The sequence below is a fragment of the Ceratotherium simum genome, chromosome 9, assembly GCF_057802395.1.
Source record: "Ceratotherium simum simum isolate JZ-2026a chromosome 9, ASM5780239v1, whole genome shotgun sequence".
Classification (NCBI taxonomy): Eukaryota; Metazoa; Chordata; class Mammalia; order Perissodactyla; family Rhinocerotidae; genus Ceratotherium; species Ceratotherium simum.
In genome coordinates, this window is record NC_141908.1 from 39,311,979 (window position 1) to 39,332,832 (window position 20,854).

The 20,854-nt window shown below is 37.2% G+C and overlaps 1 protein-coding gene across 2 annotated transcripts in view; it reads right to left on the reverse strand.

The window, feature by feature from the left end:
- Positions 1–20,854, reverse strand: part of CCDC148 (coiled-coil domain containing 148) — a 233,085-nt gene that overhangs the window by 123,256 nt on the left and 88,975 nt on the right. For both annotated transcript variants that reach the window (XM_087435234.1, XM_087435235.1), the window contains exons 9-10: positions 4,405–4,543; positions 1,983–2,189 (exon numbers count right to left, since the gene is read on the reverse strand). In XM_087435234.1, coding sequence (XP_087291360.1) covers positions 1,983–2,189; positions 4,405–4,543 — 346 coding nt within the window. The remainder of the gene's footprint in view (positions 1–1,982; positions 2,190–4,404; positions 4,544–20,854) is intronic.

Consider the following 20,854-nt stretch of genomic DNA (forward strand, 5'->3'; position numbering starts at 1 on the left):
ATGATTTGATTTATATGAAGTCCATAAATAAGTAAACTAATTTACGGTGATGAGTTCAGAATAGTGGTAATGGGCAGGGGTAGTATTCACCGAGAAGAAACACGAAGGAGCCTTCTGAGATGCAGGAAATGTTCTATATCTTGATCTCGGTGGTATTCTTGATCTCGGGGAGTATATATATGTAAAACTTCATCCAATAGCACACTTAAGTTCTGTGTACCTTACGGCATGTTTGTTTACCTCAATGCAATACAATAAAAAGAAAATATCACTTACAGCATAGCTCGAGGGCTAATTATAATGTGTGGAAAATGAATATAAACAGATTAAGAGTGTATAAGGACTTGTCATGGCCCCTGACCCCAGTGTATTTCTATCAGCCTGCAGATGGAGAAGAAACACACATTAGCTCTGTAGCCCGTGGTAGATCAGGCTTGATGCAGCTTGTATTCCCTTTAGGTCTCAAGCTTATGCAATGTCAAAAGAAATACCTTTTTATTAAAAAAAAAAAAAATGTGGGGCCAGCCTCGTGGCCAAGTGGTTAAAGTTCCATGGGCTCTGCTTCAGTGCCCCAGGTTCGTGGGTTTGGATCCCGGGCGCAAAGCTACTCCACTCATCAGCCGTGCTGTGGCAGCGTCCCACATACAAAGTAGAGGAAGACTGGCACAGATGTTATTAGCTCAGGGCTAATTTTCCTCAAGCAAAAAAAAAAAAGAGAGAGAGAGATTGGCAACAGATGTTAGCTCAGGGCGAATCTTCCTCAGCAGAAAAAAAAAAAATGTAGAGCAGGCATTTTTCCTCTAACATTTTATTTATTATTATTATTTTTTTTAATAATTTTATTTATTTATTTTTCCCCCCCAAAGCCCCAGTAGATAGTTGTATGTCATAGCTGCACAGCCTTCTAGCTGCTGTATGTGGGACACGGCCTCAGCATGGCCGGAGAAGCGGTGGGTCGGTGCGCACCCGGGATCCGAACCCGGGCCGCCAGCAGCAGAGCGCGCACACTTAACCGCTAAGCCACGGGGCCGGCCCATCCTCTAACATTTTAAAACAGAGACATTTGGTTTTTATGTGCTATTCATTACTACAGTGTAATATTTACCAGGTTATTTTTTCTATCAAGAGAATAAAATTTCTCATTGCCATCATCCTGCTACCATGTCATTTATCAGTAAGTCAAGATTTGTGCACTTTACTATATATATGCTGTACCTCGATACAATTTGATTTTAATGGCCCTGCCAACACTCCTAGGGAGGCTATATCCACGCGGGGCCTCCAGGACTCATGCACCCGTGACAAGTTCAGGGAATGCAATTACTCCCAATACGGCAACCATGCTTGTTTTCAGTTCTGCCACTGAGGCAGCTCCTCTGTATTTCCCTGTGAGCATCAGACACCAGTCCTCCAGCCTCCAACCACAGGGGTTACCCACTAAACTCTCTAAGCCATCCTGGAGGCCCCTCACTGGGTCTGGGAAGGAGGAAAACCCCACCGACTCCCCCTTTCACCTTGTAGAGGGCTCACACACAGCCTATCAAACTCTCTGCAACACATCTCTTCACAAATCTTCTCTCCTCTCCATAACTTGACCTTTTTTTACATCTTTAATGGGAATGAGAGGTCCAAGAGTCTTAGAACCAGCATCAGACATCTACTTTACAATTACACTCGGCATTTTTGTCCAGCACCTCACTCCGGTGTGCAGTATTTATGGTTGCTGTTGGATATTTCTCCTTAGAAACTTCAATACTAACCTCTTGTTATAGCAACTTCAGGATGAGCCATATGAAATTGTTGATCGTTGACTATTTTTGACCTAAAAGAATTTCAGTTTCTTATGGTTCAGACTAACACTTTTATTCAAGATAGGCTTTTTAGAGAAACTGAACTTTAGGTTGGGTTTGAACAAAAGGCAAAAGTGGCTTCTTAAATGAATGCCCAGCAGATACTGAAACACCTTCCGCAAAGCTTCTCACCTTGGCTTTCAGATCAGCACACAATTCCTGTTGCTTTTTCCTGTCCTTAGCCAACGTGCTCTCCATTTCATGAGTTGCACAGGCCTCGGCGAGTGTCAGCACAGCCTTCTGTATAAAGTCTCTTCTATTCTTACTCCAATTTGATAGCAGGATCCTTCGCTGTTCCCTAGCAAAGCGATATTGGTCACAGTATTTCTCATGTTCAACCTGAAATAACAGATAGTATACACTTATTATGAAAGTGAGTTTATGCATTATGTCAATGTTACAAAAATGAATAAAATGAATTGTAACCAATGATTTTGAAAAATTGAAGACAAATATCTTAACAGTAAATGCAGCAACCAGTCCCAGGTACTAGCACCAGAGTTCTGAGCCTGTGGCTAACTGGTGACTGAGGACCAGTCATTTAACATTTATAAGTCCTTGGTTTCCTCGTATAGGATGGAGTCAGACCCGGCAGCCCTAAAACAACTTCCACTTCTACATGGCAATGATTCTATGAGCAGAAAGCATTATTTCCCCTATATATAATTCCCCAAATACTCCATCTTTAAATCAGTTTTGGTATTTTAACAATTACTTCAAGTGCTTCAGTTAGACACATGCTAATAAACATAAAAAATTGCTACAATAATCCTGAAATCTCAGGGTCGCCCCAAGTACTGAAACATTCCCATGTTAGGACGTCTAAACTTGAAGCAGTCATAGCAATGACATTAGCCCTTCCCATCCCACACTCCTGAGGGACATGACATTCTCACATCAATGCCAGTAGTTCCTGTTGGCCCTGAATCCCAACCATGGGAAATCTCAGAGTCTTGAGGGGAAGAACAGGAACAGAGATAGCCTGAGTAGTTTGAAAAATCTCTGCAAGTAATTCTGAAACGTTCCTTATATAAAGATGTGTGGCTCCTGAAGCTGAGAGACACTGACCTAAATAATTCTTTATTTTGCCAGTGTAGACTACATCTCTGATTTTAATACATTATTTAATCCCTAAGTGGTATGTAAAAGAAGTTAGCAAGCAGGATAAGGTAGGTCCTACCTAAAATAATACCTTAGGTATGGTTAATTAGGTATTAACCATTAGGTAGGTATTAGGTATATCTGGCTTCACTTAAACCAAATATCAGCCACTAAAATCTGTTCTGTAAACTTCTTAGCTTTGTTCCCAAAAGCCAAAAATATACTTAAAACCTGTCAAACATTAAGAAAGGAAGCATACGCCATGCAGAAATGCATGCTAATCAACCCAATGTAAGAAGTAAATGTACAATTCTTTATCATGTTAATGGTAGGCAAATATAAAAATCTACAAAGTTAAAAATGACAGCTGGTCACAGAAGCAAATCAACAGGGAATAAAAAGAAAGATCTAACTTAATACATGAAGACTTTTTTTAAAAACCTAGAATGAATTATTTACTATATAACATGTTTTTTACATAACAGGTATCTGCTATAAAATAAAGGACAGAATTAAAATAAATAATTGTTGAGGGGGTGGTAGGTGGGAAAGGATAGGGGAGGATGGTCATACTAGCTGTGTGGCCTTTGCTTTAGTTTCTTCATCTCTAAAACAATGATAACAATAGTACTTCTCTCATCCACTGTTATGTGTGTTACTATTTACACATGACTGACATAGGGTAAATTCTATACACGTTAGCATTGTTGTTACTTGCTTGATTTAAAACAATTACAAAAATGCAGAGTATGTGATAATATTTTACAGCATGACCCATTTAAAAGTTAAGAGTCTATGCTTCTTTGTTTCATATATATTTTAAGGTGAGTTATTGTGTAATTAATTGGGGACATGGTAACTTCTGTTTTCTCATCTTTGTGGTCTTGTCAACTAAAGAATGAAACAATAATTTCCCTTCTCAGGGAAATGTCGGTCATGACTCTGACTTCTGTATTCGAGGCATTTGTGTTTCAGGCCCATTTAGGGGGATCAAGTGGAATGGCCAAGGTGGGGATGGGATAGGTACGCACCAACACCCAGGGCCAGTGTTTGCTTCCCCGTGACTAGAAGGACTGAAGTGTGGCAGGCTCGGTGGATGGAGGAGCAGGCACCTCACTTTCAGCCAGGACCCAGAGATGGTAGAACTTCTAAGGGTGGGCAAGTAAATGTACAAACACCTGGGGGTCAAACGCTAGCAGAGCCACCCCAGGAGCCACAGTGAAGATCTCTGGGGCAAGTAAGCACAGAAGAATAAATGTTGCCAGAAAGGTCCCCCACCTTCTTAAGGACTGTACAGACTGGAAAACGACAGACTTTCAACCTATAACCTTATTATTTTCTAGAGCATAGGAAAAAATAATTTTTAGAGCACCATTTAAAAAATATATATTTTGCTTAATAATTATTCATCACTAAAACAATTTAATTTGCCAGTATAGGGTCCAGTACTTACCAAATAATGCCTAGATTTATGAGGAAAATATCTTTGCAACATGTCCAGATACAGTGTCCTTCTGCCACAGAGATCTCCAGGATACTGATCCAAAACAGCCTGGTAAATCCAGCGGTCTTCTTCACTTAATTGGAAGTTTCTGGAAGCAACGAAAATATCACAACATATTGTTAAGCAATCATGGAGTTTGAGAGACCTCAAACTGTTCAAGCTGTTAGCAAAGGATAATAATTAAGTAAAATAAAATGTTTTTAAAAGAATACATTAGCCAAATTGAATGTTCGCTATGGAAAAGTTTCTAAATTCTAATAAAAAGGGTTCTTTCAGTCCTTTATTTGGTCTTGCCAAGAGTTCTAGGTATCATCTGAAGAAGTCTGACAATGAGATATAATATTTTTAAAATATTTATTCTATCTTGCCTATAACAATATTTTTAAAATTATGACCAATGAATGAAATAAACAAATATTGGGTAATAAATTATTAAGCATACAGATTAAAAAGGAATCTTGCTTATTCAATCAAGTTCCTATTTCTAGACTGGAGGAAAATACAAATATAGACAATTAAACGAAAAATTATAAAAGGAAAATAAAGTCTGAGGAAGGCACTTATTTAAGGTTTGACTTTAAAAGCAAGTCAAAAATTATCTTTTACGTTATCCTCTCAACTTCTTGCTTTGTGGGGATAAGACTAGATATTGGTAGTGACAAGATAACCAATGGCATTAAGTTTCAGATCACTAAAGAAATCATTTGTAAATAGGATCCTTTCAACTCACCTTCCCAATAATATGTCCACTGTGCTCCAAAATGCCTTTTTCATTTCACAACACTCCTAGGCTCTGGCCTCGTTTGTGTTCTATATAAAGTATTAGCAAATCCCTATGCAGAGTGAAGAGACTACAATATCAACTTGAACTCTAAACTGAATTAAGGTCTCCTTATTATTCTGACTTTATTTGCATATTATTATTCCTATTAAATAAATTGGAATAATCAAATACAGATGCAATCAGAGGGAATATTATTAGCAACAAACATCTCTTTGATCCAAGATGGAGACTTTCTATTGTTTATTTCTACTATATCAATGGTCTTCTACTTTAAAATTAATTTTGCAATTCAAAGAATTTTTCATAATGTCTTCTATGTCCTTGAAAAATATTAGACTATTTAAAACAGAATAAAAATCCCTTTAAATAGGTGATACTAACGGGAATTCTGCTGTCCTTATACAAGGTTACCTAGTTTCTGTAAAGTATTTAATTATTCTGGTAAGTGAAAAAAAAATTCTTTTACAAAGAAAATAATCTTCTCTAACAGCTCTATAATGGGAAGAAAAAGAGGATTGGAGGTGTTCTAGGAAGAAGCATACTCTACAGTTCTTCAGTATGACGTAATCTATTACAGAGAAAGAATTTGAAATGAGTTTATTCATTCAACACATTGAGTGTTTTGGTTCTGTCTGAACAGTTATGCATATACAGGCAGTCAACGGCTTCTGAAAATAGAGCATTTCAAATAGGGGTATTAAACCTGGAGAAAGGCTTGCTTGAGTGTACTTGGCATTTAACACACCTTCAAGTCTTCATGGATAATATCTCAGCTCCTCTCTCAAGGAACTCATTTTCATTTGTGATAATATAAATGCATTTTAACAGAAGAGTTAGCCATATAAATTCTCTATTACTACACTGCAAGCAACAAAAAGAAGAAAGACCTAAAGTCCATGTCCTCATTAATGCTTTTAAGCTGTTTCTATAATCAAAGGGACTTGAACATGGTTTGAATTTCCACCTTTGTTTGATTACAAATGTGGGTGTGTGGGAGGGTGTATGCTGGGGACGGGGAAGTGACAGAAGCTAAGTTCAACAAGTTTTCTGTTCTTTTAAATTGTCATCCATCTATATACTTGGATGCTGTTGGTGCCATGCCCAGGCTGCCTTTATTAGCTAGAATTCCCATTACCAAGATGCTGAATACTCACAGATGCTCCTCCCTTCTCTAGAGAATTGCCCTAGGCCATATGGGAACTGCTTCATCCAGGAAGGTACTCTCCCACCCCCTTTCCAGCGAAGACCAACCACAACCAATGACTGGCTGACATGAGGGTAAAGAAGACCAGCCCTCTTGCCTCAAGATGGGACCAAAGTTTCACTGTGGGAGCAAACTGTGACCCATTTCCATGAGACATTCTCCTAGCTTAGAATTTCCCCCTCCTCTGTCCCTCCCATCCTTCTCCTGAGAGCATCACCCGACAAATCACTTGTTCTCACAATCCCTGTCTCAGATTTGCTTCTACAAACCCCAACCTAAAATAATCTACGAGCAACCTTACCCATAATTTTCAAAAATAGTTTAAATCCTTTGGTAAATGGAGAAGTACTTGTAAGCTAATTGCTTTGATGATGCCTCATATTGAATGGTGGCGCAAGATTGCGGCTGTCCTCAAAGAGAAAGTGCAAATAGCAAACATTTACAAAAATGCTTTTCAAATAAAAGTGCACATTAAGCAGCATACATTGCTATAAATAAATAAAGCAGCAGGAGAATTTGTGGCACTCAATGCATTTTATACATTGCATGAATGTATTAATTAGGTGCTATTTTAGTGACAACATTAAAACCACTTAAACATATAAAATTATAATATAACATTAAAACCAGATATTTCAAGCCAAGTATGCCATGAACAATGATCACATCCATTTTACCCTTCTTGTTGATTTTAGAAACCTCACATCTCAACAGCTTTTTCCAATTACTACAATTACGCAAATTCTAAGTCATTTTTCTAGTATATGTAGAATAAAAACAAAAACATGCTTAAAAGAAATGATATATAAATATTCACAATATTATTATTTTTTGAGTATTTATAGCAGTTGCAGAGCTGCAGGCGTAAATCTTGGGCAAATATTCACATCAGCAATACTAACAGCACAGTCATACATCTCCATTAGGATGCTGTTTGTGAGAGAGAAAACTCCCACCACTATATATACACTGAGTCTTCTGGGTAATAAAAATCTAAGAGGAATATTCAGATATAATAGCCTCTTCACAATAACAAAGTAGCCATTTCCCACTTAGCCTCTAAAATAAAATCAAATTTAATACATCTGCATTTCTAAATTCAAATCTGCAAATTTATCTTTCCTAATCAAACCTTCATCTTCTCATTGTACAGAAAAATCCACGTAAAATAGCTTTTACCTTCCAAACTTCTTATTTAACTGCTTTGCTGGTGATTGTGATGACAGAACTCACTAAATTACACAGACATTGAAAAATACTCTGATCACTTATCAACTTTCTGAATTTGAAAAATGACTAATTTTAAAGAAAACTTCAAAGAAAACTTAAAAATTGTCCTAAACTTTTGCAATTTTTAAAATCTCTTTAGACAAAAGATCTTTGGCTGGCCTCTGCAATTTCTATTCTTTTCACCCACCCAAATTTTCTAATTTAAAATGCTTTGTAATTGTCTTATTTATAACAGCACACCAAGATTTTACAGGCGCAGGTTCATTGGGTACCTCTAATACTTCAGGAAATTTCAGCCTGCAGAAGTGTGAGATATTTACCACTCAATCCTCCCCCCCCATCACCCACCCCCAAATATTGAAGTCCTTGGATACCACTGTGTCACGATTTCCTAGGAAGTGAGATAAAACAAGTAATTCAGAAAAGAAGGACAACAGGACTGTGAGAATTCAACCCGACCAAGGCGGATTGTCTCCCTAACTACTTGTTTGAATCATTCCAAAAATCCTAAACTGACTCACAATTAACTTCACCACCACTTTTCTTCATAGTCATGTTTAAACCACTTCTCTTGGGTTCTGGTTCCACGACATCAAAATACATTTGGGGGGTGGGGGGACAGGCAATAGTGGCAAACAAGATACATAAGGGCAGCAGGTACTTTAACAGCAGAAACAAGTCTATGAAACTCAACGTTGTGTTTATAAACTGGCTAAAGGTTGTGTTATATTTTCTCAGAGCAAAGGGAGATTTCCAGCAAAATGGTAATTAGTCCCTCTTTAATCTAGCTGATGCAGTTATCAGGATCTGACACTGCCTCTGAGATTGGCAAATAGCCAGAGTGACTCTGGCCTAAAGGAAAACTCTTATCTCTTCAAGTGTAAAGTGTCAGGGACACCTAGTGCTCCTCCGTGAAGAAGCAGGATTGCAGGGAGCCAACGGTGGATTAAGGTGGATAAAAGATAGCTCTGACACAATCCACTTGTTTGGCTATACTGGGTCTGACCCTCTGTAAAATACAACTTGACTTGACTTTTCAATGTTGTCTTTCCAAATCAGACCTATCCAAACACCCAATCTAGTGAGTCTGCTTCCTGAAACTGTCTCCCCACCCACCACCACCCTACCCCAGGTCAATTGTCCAAATATAAATCTAGCTTTGATTTTCAGTTGGTTCACAGGGGGATCCCTGGCTCCAGATTTCTGACTGGCAGAATGTCTCTTTGGATTTTGTTTGGGTATGTACATTGTCTTCCCAGGAGATCCATTCCAACTTAGCAGTTCTCACCTCCAAGGTCCCCAGGCTCTGCCCAGTCTAGCTACTGCATGGTGTAAGCTGACAGCCAGAATAAAATGGGCTCTCAGGAGCATGGCCAAAATCCACTGAATTGAAGAATCAACAACAACAAAGTGACCCATAGGGTAAAGCCAGAACTTGCATCAGCATCCAAAGCCACATTCTTCTGAGGGGTGACAGGAGAGTGAAAATATAGCAGGGCTCTGCAAGTGATGGCTCCAGAATTTCTTATAGGAGAGTTTAGAGATGGGAATCTGGTCAGAAGAAGAGGCTAAGTGGTTTATTTGGAGGCTGCATTTTCATAGCAAGCACTGTTTTTACTTATATTTATTTTTCAGAGTAGTTTGCATAGAAAGCTCAATTTTTTACTTAGAATGTGTATTTCTTGGAGGTGGAGTAGCTGGATGATGGCAAGCCTCCTAAACCACCCTTTGTCCCCTACATCCATCCACCCACCACTAGTTTTAAGAGACAATATAATTTCTAGTGGAAGTTTTGATATAATATGATCAAGATAAAATAGCCTGTTAAAAGTAACATGTAATGGCTCAACCACCCCATATGCTGGGTTTTAATAATGATGTTCATCATAAGCAGTGAAAAGAAGTGAAAGGAAAAGGTAATTGTGGCAGACATCGCCCCTACTCCTGCTCCTGCCCACCAGAATCTTGATTTTATTCAAGGTCTACCTTCCCACATAGGCTCCGCACCTCAGGGAAGGTGAGCCCCATCTCCAGCCCTGGGAATGAATCTTGATTGACCTTAAGCCATTCACCAGCTTCCCACTCACAAGCTTCCTATTCCTCTGGCCAGTGTCTGCTATAATCAAGGACAGAAGACCCCGTTCTGACCAATGAAATGTGAGAAGTCTTCTGGGGAAAGGTTTCTTAGCTCTTAAAATGAGTCACAAGGAAGAAAAGGTCCCTTTCTGTTTCTGGGTGTTGTGTGGAACTGCTGTAGTTGGTGACAGAAAATTATCTAACCTGCAGGAAGGCAGGACAAGAGAATACAGAAAACCGGACCTCACTGTACTTGGACTTCTCCACCTCCACAGTTTGTGTGAAATAAAATATGAAAACATCTTATTATTTAAGTTACTTTGACTGGGTTGGGTATTCTCTCACTTTTATTGTCAGTGGATTCTGACTCCTAGCAACCCTGTGTACAGAACAGCTGAACTCTGCTCAGTCTTTTTGCACAATCCTCTCACCTTCCCGTGCTATATCAAACAATGCTCCGCTGCTATTCATAGGGTTTTCATGGCCAATTTTTCTGGAAGTGGGTGGCCAGGTCCTTCTACCTAGTCTGTCTTAGTCTGGAAGCTCTGCTGAAACCTGTCCACCATGGGTTTGAAATACCAGTGGCATAGCTATCAGCATTTCAGCTATAGGTAACCACCACACCACAGTATGGCAACCAACAGATTGGTGGTGTGGTTCCCCGACTGAGAACCAGGGCCATAGAGGTGACAGCATGAATCTTAACCACTCGACCACCAGGGCAGGGTATTCTCTTACTTACAGTCAAAGATACCCTATTTGATAGCCAACTGAAGGGAAGAAAGTGACTTTTTTTAATGAGCCATCCTAATACTGCTTTGGAAGGAAAGTACTATGAAGCAATGTAGAGATTAAAGAGATGCAGACCCAATATGGCCAGAATCCAGCATCTACAGTAACACTCCTCAGTTGATTGGGAACAGACAAGTATTCAACAGCAAAGGCCATTTTTAAGATAAAAAAAACAAAAATAACAAAACCAGCTCAAACTCAAATTAACAGAATCAGTAAAGATAGGATCATCTACAAATACATTATAGGCTCTCATTTTTTTTTTTAATCCTTCTGTTGAGCCAAAATGTGCATCCATACTACCATTTTATTCTTCACTTTTGGTGAGCAAGAACGTTTTTAAGTGCAATAAAGTTGAAGTGAATAAAGTTACTTTATATAGATATTATAACTCGATTTTCCAAGTTCAAAAGCAAGAATCATAAAACTGGACTACTTCTTTGGGATGGTATGAGGAAAAATTTACTTACCATCATAAGGGCTTCTGAGATTTTAATTGCCACATAAAAACACTCTATCACCTCAAACCAACTACCAGTAATCATTAAGAAATTATAAGAATGGGGGCCAGCCCAGTGGCGTAGTGATTAAGTGCGTGCGCTCCCCTACAGAGGCCCGGGGTTCGGATCCCGGGTGCGCTCCGATGCACTGCTTGTCAATCCGTGCTGTGGCGGCGTCCAATATAAAGTGGAGGAAGATGGGCAGAGATGTTAGCCCAGGGCCAGTCTTCCTCAGCAGAAAAAGAGGAGGATTGGCAGATGTTAGCTCAGGGCTGATCTTCCTCACACACAAAAAAAGAAGGAAATTATAAGAATGGGTTAGAAGAGTGATGGTTCTGTTTCTCAGTCTGTTATTTTTTAGCCATTAACAATGTTCAACTTTATGGGTCTTTTATAGGCACTAATATGGAAAATAAACATAAACCTGTGAGTGTGGTGATTATAATTTCTTACATTACTGGTTTTCCATAGTCTCAGTTCTAATGATATGGTTTCCTCAAAGGATTATATTTACTCACAGTTGGACTTCAACGTATAAGGAATAGGAAAGACTTGTTATGAACAATTGATTTGATATATGAAATAGGCATTACAATTCCTCTCATGTCAAAATTTGACAATCTTCCTCCCATGTCAAAATTTGACAATCTTGTCCACAGAAATTTTAATCTTGTCTTTACTTATAGCCACATATATTTTATTAACAAATTCTATCTGTATTATCCATGTTAAAAAATAACATATGTCAATTGTCCTGGACACAAATCTGTCAAGCTGCTACATTTCCATTTTCTCCAATCTGATTTACTCAAGATTAATGTGATTTCACACCCAGCAAACAGAAACCTCTCGTAAATGACTCTCACTCCTTCATCCTGTAAAATCCAGATTTTTCAGTCTCCCGAAGTATTAAAAATGTAGGCTCGGGCACCACTATAGTGTAGTTTCTAGCTGAAACAATTATATCAAGAAGGCAGGAGTGGACTGCAGGGATACTAACAATGAAGACTGTTGAGCTAGAAATTTATAGCCACTATTCTTAGATATATTTTCAAAAATACATTTAAACAAATATAACACACTGAGTTATTAATTAATCAAAGCAAAGTCTAAGAGTAGTTTTTGAGGTATTTTATAGAAATTTGATCCATTTTTTTCCTTGATAAAGTGCTTTCCACCACAGCCAAGAAAATTTAAAATATACTTTTATTCCCACAACAAACCCAAAGTAGGTTTAACTATCACCAAATGCGGCTTTTGGCTCAAGAGTCATAAAGTAATTAGGTATTTTCAATGATGTATTTATTTTAAGAGAAAGTTATTAAATATATATGACAAAAAATAAAATCATAGTTTACAACTGTCACCTTCCACCAACAAATATAAATTCCAAAGTCAGGTTGGACAATCCATGTTGGAATATGCCAAGAGAAAATGGGAATTGTAGTGACCCAGGATGTTGCTTGAGTGGGTCATGTAACCAATGTAACTAAGTGAACACATTAGTGTTCAAATAATAATGCTCCTGTTTCTGAGCACTTCTCCCCTTATTAACCACCCTTGACATACAACCAGCCCAGACCAGAAATGTTGAACCTGAGAGTGGACATGCCCAGGCACTGAAACTTTCCAAAAGTTCTGAGACGACATTCTCAGAGAAAAATGCCACCTGGTAATTAAGGCTCCAATGTTTTAACTTGTTGTGACTTCATAAAATAAGCAAATGTCAGTTATTTATTATGCTCCTTTCCCTCTCTTTCTTTTATCTGACATTCATCAAGCAACAGTCACACATGTAAGTGTTTATTCAAATATATATATTTTTTTAATTATGTGAGGCCACTTACTGTTTCTTGAGTGCTGGCTTCTGATGCTGGCTTTTATCTATTTCATCTTTTATCTTTTAATCTTTTTGCCAATTCTGCTGGCAAAACTTTCACATAAAGACAGTGATAGAGCTATGCTATGTACATAAATGTTGAAAAAGAGAAAGCAAGTAAATATGAACGCAAGACACTGGTGATATTCACACATGATAGCAATACCCAATGCCCTGATCAACGAGTCCACAAGATGAACCAAACAACAGAAAGTCTGTTGGTGAAAGTATAGATTGTTTCTACTTTTCTGGAAGACAATATGGCAATACTCTCAAAAGCCTTAGAATTTTTCACGCCCTTTGACTCAGCAATTCCATTTCTAGGAATTCATCTTAAGGAAATAATCATGGGATTACTCAAAATACAGCAATAAAGTTGTTTGTTCCAAGGTTTTTAAACAAATATCAAAATATTCAATAAGTAATTGTCCAAAACCAGGAAATGGGTTGAATTTATATGGTACAACCATATATTGTAAAACCATGCACTTAATAAAAAATATGTTGTAAAAGAATATTTAATACAGTGATTTAAAGCATAAAAGAAGGTTAGTAAACAATTTATTGAAAAAATGAATATTGGATCTGATTCATAAACAGGAAAAATAAAAGATATTTATATAGTATTTTTTCATTTTTATAAACAACATATATATATATGAAATATATAAATGTTACTAGAGGATATCTCTGGGTATAGGGAACTTAGATTAACTTTTAGTTTTTTCTCTTTGCTTGCTTCAATGTTTAAAAAATTTTCTCTAATATAATTATTTCTGTATTAGGAGAAAAATACATATATAAGGAAAAGTTCATAGGCCACTAAATAGTTATCTTGAAACTTACTAACAAGTAGAGTAAATTGAAATAATTTAGTTGAAAAAATATATGAAACTATGGGTCTTGGTAATGCACACACAGAGGGACAAAATTGTTAAAATCATTGTGGATTTTAAGTACCATACAGATTCAGATCCCATAAAATAATAGAATAGTAATTAGGAATCAATGACATTATAAAATTTTATATACCCATTAAAAATAAAGTAGAAATTATTTGTTATCACTTTATAGCTTTTGCCACATATGGGCTTCAGATCTGACATAGCTAAATTGCATAAGACAATTATGTCTCATCTACATGATTAATTCATCCAAATGTTTGGAAATTAAAGCCACAATCTCATCTGAGTCTAAAACAAACAATTAAACTTGTCTTCATGTTACTAATGAAATATAGCTCAAATAGAATCTAAGTAGCTTCACAAACATACTGAATAAAGAAATAGGTTCGATAATAGCCAAATTTTTAAAAATATGTATATACTAGTAAAAGACAACATCCTTTAAAGCTGTGCTGTCCAAGACAGTGGCTATTCAGCACTTCAAATGTGGCTAGTTCCAATTAAGATGTGCTCTAAGTGTAAAATGCAGACCAGATTTCAAAGACTTTGTATGAAAAAAAGAACGTAATATATCTCATTAATAATTGTAAAATATTGACTATATGTTGAAATTATATTTTAGAACTATTGAGTTAAATAAAATGTTATTAAAATAAATTCCATGTGTTAAAAAATATTTTAATATGACTACTTAAAAATTTTAAATTAGATATGTGGCTCACATCATCCTTCTATTAAACAGCACTGATCTAGTAGTTAACTCAGTTTGTCAACATCCTGGTACATGTGAACGCTCCAAGTGCTGCGGCGTGAGGGAAAAGCTTTCTATTCAGAGGAGCAAAAGAAACTCATTCCTGCTCAGCTATCTACTAGCTCAGAAACTTAGGAGAAATTGCTCACTTTCTGCTGAGTTGTACTTTATTCATCTGTAAAATAGAGCTTTTTATATGGGCTGTATTGAGGATTAAAATGACAGGTACTTGTTATGTCATGTAATAGGTATTCATTAAATATCAATAGTCTTCTCTTCACTCTTTAACTTAGATTTTTAAAAATCTGTATTTTTGCTTTACAATATAGAAAGAGTATGTACACCAAAATTATTTATCATTTTAGCACCTGGGGATAACTATTGTTGTTGTTTATTTCCGCGGATAAGCTTCCAGTCTTTTTTCTGTGGCTACATACATGTAGATGCAACATTTTCAGAGCGAAAGAAAAAAAAGAGAATCCATGTTATATAAACTATTTTGTGGCCTGATTTTTCATTGCATAGCAACTTATTGCAACTATCTGTGTCATTAAAAATTCCTTAATATAATTATTAGTGACAGTATGGTATTTCATTGTGTGGATATATCTTCATTGATGAAGCTAATCTCCTATTTGTTGGCTATTTAGCCATTTTGAAGACTTTGCTGTCACTAAAGAAAGAAAAAACAACGTTGGTCACCCTTGAACTATTTTTTCACTTCTATGAGTATTTCCTCTAAGATTATTTATAAAGAGACAAAGATTATTCACATTTATAAAGATTTTTGATGACATATTGCCAGACGGCCTTTCAAAATATTTTATACACTAGTCATGTATAAAAAACGCCCATTTCTCTCATATTTTTAACCTTGGGTAAATTTCTTTTATGTTTTACCATTTAATAAGTAAAAATTTGAGTTTTTTTTTTTTAATTTTATTTATTTATTTTTCCCCCAAAGCCCCAGTAGATAGTTGTATGTCATAGCTGCACAGCCTTCTAGTTGATGCATGTGAGACGGGGCCTCAGCATGGCCAGAGAAGCGGTGCGTTGGTGCGCGCCCGGGGTTCGGAACCCGGGCCGCCAGCAGCGGAGGACACGCACTTAACCACTAAGCCACGGAGCCGGCCCAAATTTGAGTATTCTTAAAATTTTCATTGCTTTGATGAGTAAAGAGGTTTTCATAAATTTCTTTGTTATTTATATTTATAATTACCACTCAGAGTTCCACAGACTGCCGCCATGACATCTATTCACCTCCCAGCATCTGCGCCATATACTCTGCATCCCCACCTGTTACTGTAGAAGATGTACCATCTGTGCTTATTCTTCCACTTGTGAACTAAATCCCATTACTGGATTATTCTCATCAGTATCAAACATACTGATATTTCTCCCATTTTAAGCAAAACAAAAGACAAAACAACAACAACAACATAAAAGTCTGACCCTTCTTGTTCTCCTTTGCAAAATAACTTCTCACAAGAGTTGTCTATATTCATTGTCTTCAATTCTCTCCTCCCACTCACTCAAATCCAACCCAATCAGGCACTTGTTCCCACTTCTTCAATGAAAATGGTCAGCAACGACCTCTATCTAGAGCCAATAGTCCATTATCGGTCCTACTCCATGTGAATTAGCAGCATTTATTCAGTGGATCACCCCTCCTCAGCTCACACTGCTGACCACTCCCTCTTCACCTGCCTTCCAGGACAGCACGCTCTTGGTTTTCTTCGCATCTCACAGACCTTTTCTCAGTGTCCTTTCTTGGTTACCCCTCTTCTCGCTGACACTGTAATACCGGCAAAGCAAAGGGATCAGTCTTCGATCTTCTTTGTCTCTGCACTCACTATTTTGGTAATCACATCCCATTTCATGCTGATGACTCACAAACATGTATCTCCAGCTCAGATCTCTCTCCTGAACTCCAAACCCATATAACTGACTGCCTTCACAAAATCTGTGCTTGGATACCTGATAGCATCTCAAATTCAATATGTCCACACCTGAACGCAGGCGTTCACAGCCAAACCTTGCTTCACTTACAGTCTTCTCCATCTCAGTTGATGGTAACTCCATCCCTCCAGTTGCTCAACCCAAAAACTTTGGACTATTCTTTTATTGCTCTCTTTTTATTCACATGCCTTATGAAATCTGTCAGCAGATGCTGTTGGTTCTACCTTTAAAATATGTCCAAAAGCTACTTCACACCACCTCGACTTCTGGATCCAGGCCACCGTCATGTCCCACCTGGAGTACTTTATTTTTTTTTGTGAGGAAGATCAGCCCTGAGCTAACATCCATGCTAATCCTCCTCTTTTTGCTGAGGAAGACCGGCTCTGAGCTAACATCTATTGCCAATCCTCCTCCTTTTTTTTTTTTTTTAACCCCAAAGCCCCAGTAGATAGTTGTATGTCACAGTTGCACATCCTTCTAGTTGCTGTGTGTGGGACGCGGCCTCAGCATGGCCGGAGAAGCCGTGCATCGGTGCGCGCCCAGGATCCAAACCCGGGCCGCCAGTAGCAGAGCGCGCGCACTTAACTGCTAAGCCACGGGCCGGCCCTGGAGTACTTTAATAAATTCCTAAGTGTTAAATCTTTTCTTGCCCCTCTCTGCCTGCATCTTAAGCACAGCAACTGTCAAAGTGATCCTGCTAAAACATAAGGTAGGTCTTGTTACTCTGCATACTTCTCTCACATTTCCGCTTCCAACAGCTTCCTGCATCACTCAGAGTAAAATCTGAAGTTTTACCATGGCTACAAGACTCTAAACATCCACCTCTCACCCATTCTTCTTTGATCGCATCTTCTTCTGCTCTCCCCATCTATCACTCTGTTCCTCTTGCCAGGCACATGCCCACCTCAGTAAACACTGGCTAGAACACTTATACCCCAAATTTCTGCACAGCTAGCTCTCTCATCCCCTTCATGACTTGCTTCAATGTCACTTTCTCAATCAGGCCTATCCCCAAACTTCTATTCAAAATTGCCATCGGCCTCCTTCCCCTACAACTTCTCTTTTACTCTTATCTCTATTTTTTCATAGCACTTATAACCTTCCAATACACTACTGTGTATACTTTACTTATGCGTTGTGTTTATAGTTTGTTGTGTGTCTCCATCTTGCTTCACGAGTACGGCGGTTTTCTTCTTTTTTATGCCAGTAGTTGCTCTATAAATATTTCTTGAAAACATGAATAATAAATCATTTCTTCATCTCCTTTGTCCTTTTTCTCTTCTGACTGTTCATCAATCAATTTTCAAAGTGTCTTTGTATATTAGATATTTTAATCTTCTGTGCCTGATATGTTGCCAATGTTTTCCCATTTGTCATTTAATTTTTACACTTGTTATTTTTTCCTTAAAAAATTTTTGTTTTTAGAATAAATAATATATTCACATGCTTCAAAATTCAAAAGGTATAATAAAAGGGAGGTGTACAGTAAAAATTCTCCCTTACACTCACCCCCCAGGCATCTAGCTCCCCTCCCCAGAGGCAACAAATTTTATCAATTTTTGTGTATTTTTTCAGACATATAAAAGCAAATATATATGTATGTGTGTGTATGTGTGTGAGTACACATTTAATTTTCCCTGTTTTACACAATGTATATTGCACATTGTTTTATTTGCTTAACCCTATACCACACTTTAATCCTAACCCTTGCAGACTGTTCCATGTCAGTAAATGTAAGTATTCACATTCCTCTCTTTTTTTTTAATTTGGAGAATATTACATTGTATGATTATACAATAACCTATAAAACTAGTCCCTATTGACATTAAGATTCTTTCCTCAATCTTTAGCTACTGCAATGAATAAGTAAAAATAAATCACTGTATACATATTCAAGTATAGTATACTTATACTATGATATAAGTAGTCCCCCTTATCCTTGGGAGATACGTTCCAAGATCCCCAGTGGATACCTGAAACCACGGATAGTACTGAACTATATATATACTATGTTTTTTCCTATACATACATACCTATGATAAAGTTTAATATATAAATTAGGCACAGTAAGAGATTAACAACAATAACTAATAATAACGTAGAACAATTACAACAATATACTGTAATAAAAGTTACTGTAGATCTTAGCAACCACACCATACAATTTTTTTCTTTCCTTTTTAAGTCAAGAATTTTCACCTTTTCACTTAAAGGAAGCACTTTACAGCTTCTCTTTGGCATATCCAAATTGCCAGCATCACTACTCTTGCACCTTGGGCCATTATTAAGTAAAATAAGGGTTACTTGAACAGAAGCACTGAGATATTGTGACAGTCCGTCTGATTACCAAGAAGGCTACTAAGTGACTAATAGACAGGTAACATATACAGTGTGGATATGCTGGACAAAGGGATGATTCATGTGCCAGACGGGACGGAGCAGGATGGCACAAGATTTCATCACACTACTCAGAAAAGTGCACAATTTAAAACTTATGAGTTGTTTATTTCTGGAATTTTCCATTTAATATTTTTGGATCATGAGTAACTGAAACTGTGGAAAGCGAAACCATGGATAAGGGGGACTACTGTATGATATATTACTGAGATGTGGAAACTACTGGGACAAAGGGTATGTGCTTTGTGATTTGATAAGTCCTAACTTGCTCTCTGTAGAAAAGTTACACCAATTTAGACTCCCTTCGGCAAAATATGACAGACCTATTTTCTCACACCCTTACACATTTGTTGGGTTTAATTGCAGATGACAGACACCACTCAAATTCTTTAAGTATAAAGGAATGTATAACTAGATGTTAATATGACTCATAATATAATTGGAAGGGCTAGAGGAACAATTTCCAGCTCCTAGAAAATCACAATGCCTATGTTGTGATTAGGAAAGCCCCACCTACCACTTCAGGAAGATGCAACTGCAGAGCATGATCCATAGGAGCAAAATGAATCCCTCACTCCCTGCCTCTTTTCCCCTTAACTTCATTCTGAATCCAAATCCTATGAAAGTATTTCTGATTGTCAGACCTAAATCACATCCGTTGGTCTATCTATTCATGACAACATGATATCATTTATAAAATGTTTAATATATGATAGCAATAGTCTTCCTTCATTATTGCTTCCCTCCCCACCCCCAGAATCTTCCTGGCTATTTTTGCTTATTTCTATTTTTTCCATGTAAAACTAAACATCAGATTAATTTTTTAAATTCTGTAAATAATTTTATTAGAATTCACATTAAATTTTTAGACTGGAGCAGAAATATCTATAATTGTTGAGTTTTCTGTTCTAAAGATGAGGTATGGATTGTTCAAGTGCTATGTCCTTAAGCAACATTTTAAAGTTTTCTTCCTATAGTATGGATCTTTAACATTTCTTGTTAAATGAGTTCCTAGATATTCTATATTTATTGTTGCTATTGCAAACTGTGTTTTTTCATTCATTATATCTTCTAGCTGGCCATTGTTTGCATATAAAAACAGGTTTGATTCTATTTATACTATTTTATACCCAGCCATTTTACTAAATTATCTTATCACTTGTATAGATTTTTCTGGTGAACGCTTTGGATTTTCCAAATAAAAATAGATTATCGGCAAATAAGATAATCTTACCTATTTCTTTCTATGTTTTATAACTCTAACATCTTTCTTGTCTAATTTTGTTGCCAGTATTTATATTGCAAATATTTTATTTAGGGTTTTTGTATCAATAAATGTAAGTGAGATTAGGCTATAGTTTTCTTTCTTTTTTGTGTGTGTGTGTGAGGAAGATTGGCCCTGAGCTAACATCTGCCAATCCTCCTCTTTTTGCTGAGGAAAACTGGCCCTGGGCTAACATCCATGCCCATCTTCCTCCACTTTATATGGGATGCCTGCCACAGCATGGCCTGACAAGCGGTGCGTCGGTGCACGCCTGGGATCCGAACCGGCGAACCCTGGGCAGCCACAGCGGAGAGCGCCCACTTAACCTCCTGTGCCACCGGGACAGCCCCTATAGTTTTCTTTTTTGTGCAGTGTTTTTCTATCAGTGTTATACATGCTTCATAAACATAACTTAAAAGTTTTCCTCCATCTTCTATGCTCTGGAACAGTTAAATAGCAATGAAATTATTTATTCTTTTTTACTTATTTTTTAAATTAACAAACTTGATTGTTTAGAGTGGTTTTAGGTGCACAACAAATTTGAGAGAAAAGTACAGAGTTCCCATATACCCTCTATCCCCACCCATGTACAACTTCCCCCGCTATCAACATTTGTTACAATTAATGAACCTACACTGACACATCATTATCATCCAAA